General features: G+C 30.7%; 2 protein-coding genes across 2 annotated transcripts; both read right to left on the bottom strand.

Annotated features, from left to right (window-relative positions):
* On the bottom strand, nt 1493–2308 carry LOC109334015 (endochitinase A-like). Its single transcript, XM_019569587.1, has one exon. The coding sequence runs from the start codon at nt 2306–2308 to the stop codon at nt 1493–1495; it is 816 nt and encodes a 271-aa protein (XP_019425132.1).
* LOC109333724 (glucan endo-1,3-beta-glucosidase, basic isoform-like) lies at nt 3049–4894 on the bottom strand. Its single transcript, XM_019569279.1, has 2 exons — nt 4694–4894; nt 3049–4108 (listed from the first exon to the last, which is right to left on the bottom strand). The coding sequence occupies exons 1-2, from the start codon at nt 4782–4784 to the stop codon at nt 3093–3095; spliced, it is 1107 nt and encodes a 368-aa protein (XP_019424824.1). The 5' UTR covers nt 4785–4894; the 3' UTR covers nt 3049–3092.

Genomic DNA, 8562 nt, shown 5'->3' on the forward strand with positions numbered 1-8562 from the left:
ATGATTTTTTTCCATTATTCATTTACGTGCCTTTTTATTATGATTTTCCCATTCATTTATTAACCTTTGTAAATATTCCCTACAATATTAATATATGTCACGTGGCTCATTGAGGAGTCAGTATGATGTTGTAAACTCTAGACTTTGAGATAATTTGCTTGAAATTTGGTGGGTTAAGGAAAAATTAGGATTAACATCCTTCGAGAAAATGTATTCATAAGTAGTATAATTGGAGTTGGGTGTGACTTGATAAAAAAATAAGAGTTAATAAATCCCTTAAGTTTTAGTGAAATTACATAAATCATTCATCACTTTTCTACATCTACACAAACTTCCCATAGTTTTTATACTTTCATTACACTTTACACTGACTACCCATGCATGAGAAATAAATGTAATCTTTTAAATAAAAAATGTGATAAATGCAATTAAGTTAAACAAAACATGTTATATTGTGAATAGAAATCCAAATAATATACAAATTGATGTATCTTTATTATTTTTGGTTACAAAATGCATTAACAATTCTAAAAAAGATATTGTTTAAATCGCTCTTAAACTATATCGTAACGAATCAAAAATAATAAAGAGGTATCGACTCATATGTTATTTGGATTTGTCTCCACAATATATCATGTTTGTTTAACTTAATTGCATTTATCACATTTTTTGTTCACAAAATTACACTTATTTCTCATGCTGAGTGATCAGTGTAATGAAAGTATAAAAAAACAAAGGAAGTTTATATAGGTGCAGAAAAGTGAAAGGTGAGAGGTGATTTGTGTAATTTCACTAAACTCAAGGTAGTCAAAGTAATTTACTCAAAAAATAATCTTCAAAAAAACGAAGCAGTTAATTTTCGAACAACACAAACACTTTTTTTAAATGTGTAGTCTTAACTTTTATTTAATGTAATTTAAACTAAATAATTATCATTAAATATATATAACTAAGAAAACCTACACCTTTTCAATGGAAGTTAATATGAAACTGTTTTCATTTGATAAAATGAAATTATATTGTAGGTGTAAAATAAAGAAATGTTTCTCTAAATTAAATTCATAGTCAATAGGTCAATATAGTTCATATTGTATAATGTATATATGCACTAAGAAGATACTATTTTATGGGATATAAACATAGTGTTAATATATTCATAGTTCTGATACTTAACAATAAAATTAGGTAGAAATTAACAAAAAAAAAACTCAAATCACTTTCATTATTAATAAATTGAACTCTGAAACTAATCACTTGCTAAAGTGTCTCATACATTGAGACATTGAATGTCTTATTTATAACATCTCATGTATTTCATGGATGCCAATCTAAATACAAATATTATACAAATATATCTTTCTTCATATGGCCTAACCCATCTAATATTTCCTTATTTAAGACTCAATAGTCTTTACATAAAATCTTAACTAATTCCCCTTTGTATATTGAGAACTTTGGATATATATAAACCATATTTCCACACAAACAGCACCTAGTTGCGGATCAAAGATGCAATGGAGAGACAATTGCTAGCAGTAAGACTAACCAAACTATAGAAATTATCAGCATTGAAAGCTGGAGTTTTCAGATCATGAACCTTACTTTCAGCACTTGAAACATCAGCCAAAACACTACTAAGCATGGCATTAACTGACCCAAAATCTTTACTTTGTGTAGCTGTCATTGCTTTTTGAAGATTTGCCAAAGCTTTGTTATAATGTTCCTTGCACTCTTTGAGTGAAGAAGTAACCTCACTTGACACATGTGGATGCTTCTCAATCTTTGATATTATCATCTTTACATTTTGTGTGGTGACTGCTATAGCAGCTTGAAGGACATGCACCACATCAACCTTGTTCTTGAGCAAGGGTGAGATTGTGGCAATGCATACATCAGGGTGGTGTGTCTTGGCACATATTTGTTCAAGGCCAGGGCTGTTTTTGATTTTTGAATTGTCACCAAATTTTCCTTTGAGGAAATCTGAGAAAGAGCCTAATGCATCATCTGTTGTTGGAGCTGATGCATCAGAAGGAGAGCTTGCAGTGTACGGAGTGTCTGAGAATTGTGCACTTGCCTGACTTGGAGGATAAGAAGTTTTAGACATCATTGTTTTTCTACGATCAGTTAGTAACGGCGATGGTGATGGTGATGCTGATGGTGATGGTGATGGTGTTGGGGTTGGTGTTGGTGATGATGATAATGAAGAAAATAATGGTGTTAATAGTTTTGGTGTGCCATCAACACATTTACCAAGTAGAGCAAAGCATAGCAGTATTGTGAAGAAGAGAGTTTGATTGTTGAGCTTCATTGTTTCTTGGAATGCAAGATAAAAGGATAATGGATTCTTGAGAATGTTGTGGAGGAATTGATTTGAAGATTTAAGCTTGAGAATTGATTTGTTTTAGGTGAATTGTGCATGAAAATATATAGGAAGTCAAAATGAATAATAACCACTTGTTTATGATTTTAATTTAGCATTTTTTCACGAGTTTAGTGATGACATAAATTTACATGAGAGTCAAAGTTGAGACCACCATTCACTTACCCCCTAAAAATAAACTAGTAACAATGTCTTCACAAAAATCTTCTATTAGTGGAGAATATACTAATTCATTATAGTTCCATAAATAAAAGACCATTCCTCTTAATTTAATAGGCAACACAAGTCAATATTGTATAAGAAAAATATTGTGAATTTTGTGGTAAAGGAACATATCTTTTCATTCTATTTCAGGTTTCAAATATTTATACATAAAAATCAACATTAATACATATAATTGTTTTTAATTCATATATGTCTAATTTAGTGGAAGGAATATTTTTTGGATAGTTACATATTTAACTAGTTGTTTTTAAATAAACTTAGATAACTCTAATATTAAAAGACTCGTACAAATAGTGGAGTTTGTGGTTTAATTGATATAAAGCGATGAACTTTATCCAGGCTTAACATGCCACAAATTCTCTTGAAAGAAAGGGGTGCCTTTGGGAACGCTCACTAATATAATTATAATCATTAGTATAAATTTTCCATTCCAACTTATATAATTACATAAAGGAAAAATAAAGTTTTATTTGAGAAGCAACATGAATTACATGTCACTCTTAAGAGGAACAGATACATTGAACACACTAGAACCAATGTCCAAGTTCCTTTCTCCACCAAAACCAAATGGATACTTCTTCTGTTTGTTAGGATAAAAGACCCCAAAGTGCTTCTCTATCTCATTACCCTTTTGATTCTCATCAAACATAGCAAACAAATAAGTCTCTATAAGTCCAGGCCTCATTGGAGTACCTTGTTTCACATGTTGAATCAAATTACCTAAGTAAACACGTGCATTATCATATGTTGTTCCAAACCCACCCTCTGATGGCCAACCACTTTCAGACACAACAACCTTAACATATCCAATGTTAGTGCTATCTATTGCAGCATGCAATGAATCCAACAAGGCATCAAAGAGGTTTTGGTATCCCCTTGAACCATCCCAAACAACAACATTAGGAGAAGTGAACAATGCATAAGGAAGAGATATATCACTAGGGTTACCAGAATAACTAAAATAAGGGTATACATTTGCAAATAAAGGTGCATTTGCATATACTAAATACCCTATGATTGGATCCAAATATGACCTTACATCACTTCTAAATGAACCCTTAGATGGAGGGTAGGATGTCCCTATTAGGGTCATGTCAATTGCTGTTGAAACTTTTATTTGGTCATGAAGACCCTTGGCTCTTATAGCTTGGTATATATTTTGGATTGCTGGGAGAACAAATTGTGCTAAGCTTGATGTACCTCCAACTGGACTCACTTCATTACCAACTGCAATGTATTTGATGCTGACACTAGGCCAAAAATTCAACACATTGTTTTGTACCCATTGAATAGCATTAGCATTGTTAGAAAGTTTTTGAAGGTCAGAATTTGGCACACCTAACATGAGTTCTAGACCAGAGTTCCTAAGTGCTTCTAGAGCTTCTTGGTTTGGTTCATAAAGTCTCATGCTCTTGATGTTGTTTGATTTATAGAGATCAATAACTTGGTTGTGTGATGGTAGATTGTTGCCCATCATGCCATAACAAATACCTATTTGAGCTCCTGTACTTGTTAAAACATGTATATCTTTAGAGCTATAGTATTAGTTTAACAATTTTTATCACATTTAGTACTTCATGGGTTAGATCAATGTTTGTATTTCTTTATTAATTGTTAAAAGTTACAATGATATACTCGATCCAACCCACCTAAACTTTAATGTTCCAAAAAACTAAATAATGTTATATCATGTGAATGGTTTATGAAAAAATAGTTTATTATAAATATTTGAGGAAAAAAGAAAAGATGGTGCCATTTAAATACCTTATGAAACAATAGTTTTATCATATATATATATGAATGGTTTACTTTTCATACTTTTATTATTTGTACATCAACTTTACACTACCCTGATTGGAAAATAAATTAAAAATAATATTAAATCATTGTGTTTCTTTATTATAAAAAAGTAAAAATCAAAGTGATCTAAGAATAATGTCATAAAAATGATGTAATTATCATGAGTTCACCAAGATTTTAAGCATATCTACCTAAAATCAGTTCAATTATTAGAGCTGCCAAACACATGAAATGTAAACAAAGAAAACACAGAATATCTAAAAAAGATAAACAAAAACAATAACTCACCGGCAATATGAATATTTATAGTAAATAATGCCAATAAGAGCATTAGAGAAGCCATTAAGGTACTCTTGTTGGTTGCAAAGAATGAAGCCATGGATCCAAAGCAAATTATATTACAACTTGTGTTTGAGATCGGTCTAGCATGAGGGCTCTTTATAGAAACGCATAAGCATTAAGCAGCCACCATAGCTTTTTGGCCATTTGCATTTGAATATTATATATAAACATTTTATATATAGAAAGTGACCTTAGTCTATGTTCAACAACTTGATTCAGTGAATTAATACAAAGCCTATGGCTAACTATCAATTATTATATTTTCTCTTTTCGCATGCCTTATCCTTTTTTATTTGAATTTTCTTAGTCTAGTCGTAGGGTTAGATAGATATGATGTATCTGTCTTATAAACTATTAACTCATAATGCTTTCAGCCCTTCTTAATTATTTTAAACTAAGGGGATATTCATAGTTTGGATATATGTTTCCAATTTGGATAAATCTGCAATGAGATATTGAATGTTGCAATACCAAGATTTCCCAAATTTGAAAACAGTCAAACTATTACGATTTAAACAAATTTGTAAGTAAGATTACATATTTTTTCCTTCTCAAAAAAATAAATTATCTTTAAAGATTTAAGAGTATAATATCAATATAAAAATTTATACATAATCAATATATCATAAATGTATTACTTTATATTTAAGAATTATGATGAATAAAAAATAATTCAATGACAATATAAATAGATCTTTTATGATATTAGTGTATACATTTTTTTCTTAAAATTTATTCTCTACAATTTTCTCCTACTTGAAGATTATATCATAGATGTCACCACATATAAGGAACAAAAATTGTTTATCCCAAAAAAAAATATGTCTACATATTCATAGCCAATTAAATTTTACAAAATAATATAAAAATGTTAGTTTCTTTTTATGATTTTTTTTAATTAAGTAATATTTTTTAATTGGACGATGATACAAAATGAAACAAGAATATCAACATACCAACAATATTGGTATTTTAGCATCAAGATGAGTATTTAGTTTAAGTCAACATTAATATTTTCTTGTGGGGTAACAGTAGTCATTATATTCAGCAATGCCACCATTTTTTTTGCCTGCCTTGTTCCTTATCTGTAAGATAAGTTACTAGACATGATCCACTCAGGGCAAACACATATACACAAAATGGTACCTACAAACGGTATAGTAGATTATGTTTTCTTTATTGGGATTACCTTTTTTATAATAAAAAATTAAAATCTTGACACACACGAAATATTAAAGACATTAACAGCTGTAGTCTTTGAGCTATTGTGATTATGACTATTCATTTGTTATCAGCAACTAGAGGTATCATGCTAAAGTTCAATTATATACATAATACATGACTATAGTGCAGCAGCCACATTATTATAAATTCAAATGGATTCTCCAAATAATGCTACCGACATTGCAAGTTGCTATAAGCTTGGTTAAAAATTAAAATAATAAATATTATTTATTATAAAGATTAAAACATTAGTGTTAACATTTCAAACTTTTAATATATTTAATCAAATAAATTATATATTTCATGATTAATGTCCTTGTGATTTCACATTTTAAAATCATTAAATGATTAATTTATAGTTAATGTTGTTAAATATTTCTTGCTAATTAAATATAAGTGACTAGATAAGCATATATTCATGCATCTCTTATTCGATTGCGCAACCTATTTTTCACAATTTTCATAGTAAAAAAAACTCTTTCGGCATCAATATTATTACTAATTTCAAAAGAAGATAAACTAACGAGTAATCAATGTGTCTTTCACTTTCAACCAACTTATTTGAAAGACTATTGATTCATTTCAAATAAGTCAATTCAACATTGGTATGCATATCAATTATGTACATCCCAAATTGATTATCAAAATTACCAAATCGGTTGAACAAAAAGGATGTGGATAAAACTTTGCAACATGATAATGATTATTTGTTTTTTATGAAACATGTTGTGTTGTTTACAAAAATAAATAAATTCGGGGTTATAAGTTATAAATGGTACCTATTAGGACTGACAATGAACCGAACCAAATATGTATTCATTTGAAACTCAATTCATTATTTAGGTCGATAAACTTGGTTCATGAACCTGATGAGCTGAACTTGAGCTGGAAATTGAGCTTGTTAAATAAATGAGCCGAACTTGAGTAGGATATAGTACGACTCGTTAGACTCATGAGATGACTCGATAGATTTATATATATATATATTTATTTATATATAAACTATTTTTTATATTTATTATGGCCTCATACATTATTTTTTATATGTATTGTTATTATATATATAAACAAGATTATATTTATATATAACATTTTTAAGTATTTTTCAAATTTTAATTAAATATTTGAGTTGTCCAAATGAACCATTCAAACTGAACCGAACAGTTCGCAAACTTTAACTGAGCCGAACTCGAGCTAAAAAAATAACTCGTATTGAACTCAAGTCGAGTTTCGAGCTGAACCAATCATTATCAAGTTGAACCGTGCTAAACTCTAGTTCGACTCGGTTCCAGCCCTAGTACCCATACTTTTCCAAAATTTATGTGTGCGCATTTGCACACCCTCAAATATGAGTTTAACTCCTCTCCATTAATGGAGAGGTCATTACTAGAACATATGGCTGATTTTTTTTTAAATTTTATTTATTTATTTTTTAATCAAAAAAATATGAAATCATGACCATTAAAAAGATTTTTCTGCCATGTGTCATAATTTTATCCAACACTAGACTTCCAAATATTGGAGAGGGTGCCCTTCCCTCAAAAGTATTAGATCCCCTTTTCAAACTTAAGGTCATTGTTGCTTGCCTTGACATATGCCAAATTTTAAAGTTTGGGTACCTACCTCAATGTTTGATCTAACTTACAAACTTGGTTAAAGGTTTATAATTAGTAGAATCTTTTAATAAGCTTTTAGGTTTAAATAAACAAATAATAAATAGGGAAGTGGCTATTCTATTTTGATTCTAAAGTACATGTCATGACCGGACAATGATAGCAATTATTAGCTCGAGACTGTATGATACAAGCATATAGTCTAAACATTCTCGGGTTTCGATTGAGCAACTAGACAGTCCAAAAAGACATATTGTTAATCAGATAGAAACACAAGATAGTACAAATACTACCTCTGACACGCCTCTGATGCACTTTGACGTAGGACTGTCATGCTGCTTGAACCACACAGACCTCTACCATTTTTCGCACGTTACCTACACCATACTACACCTTTCAGCAGTAGACAAAATAGACATATGGTACAACAACAAAGACTAACACATCACAAGTCATCTATCTACAAAGTACAGACCTGACAAAGTTGACTGACATGAGAAAAGCAATTTTTGCTTGTCAAGAGCATACTTGACAAGTCATTTGATCGGTTAAGCCAACAATATTTACCATGGAAAATTCTTCTCACCTTTTAACTATTGTTCTTATCAGAACACAAGGGTACGGACAATGATGAGTCAGATGTTGATGAGGAAGTAAGAAGCGATCGCCAGGGTGACTGAAGGTAGCAAAGAGTTGGACCCGTCGGTGGAGGTACCTGAAAAGGTTCTCTGACGATCAAGTCAGTATATGAAGTAGAGAGTGAGTGACAAGAAGAATAATATTAGAGAGTCTAGGAGCTGAGGTTAAGATACTTCCTGTTGGAGGGTACTCCTATTTAAAGGAGTGAGAGTTGACCTTGGGCTCTTGGCTGGTGGTGCGACGCGTGGCCGACCAAAGGTGCTATCTGGAGCTGCTTTTCCCGTGTCAGACGGCCTGTTGGGTCGTACACTGTGCCCTTCTTGTCTCTTAGCCTGCTCT

This window comes from Lupinus angustifolius, chromosome LG19 (genome assembly GCF_001865875.1).
Source record: "Lupinus angustifolius cultivar Tanjil chromosome LG19, LupAngTanjil_v1.0, whole genome shotgun sequence".
Taxonomy (NCBI): Eukaryota; Viridiplantae; Streptophyta; class Magnoliopsida; order Fabales; family Fabaceae; genus Lupinus; species Lupinus angustifolius.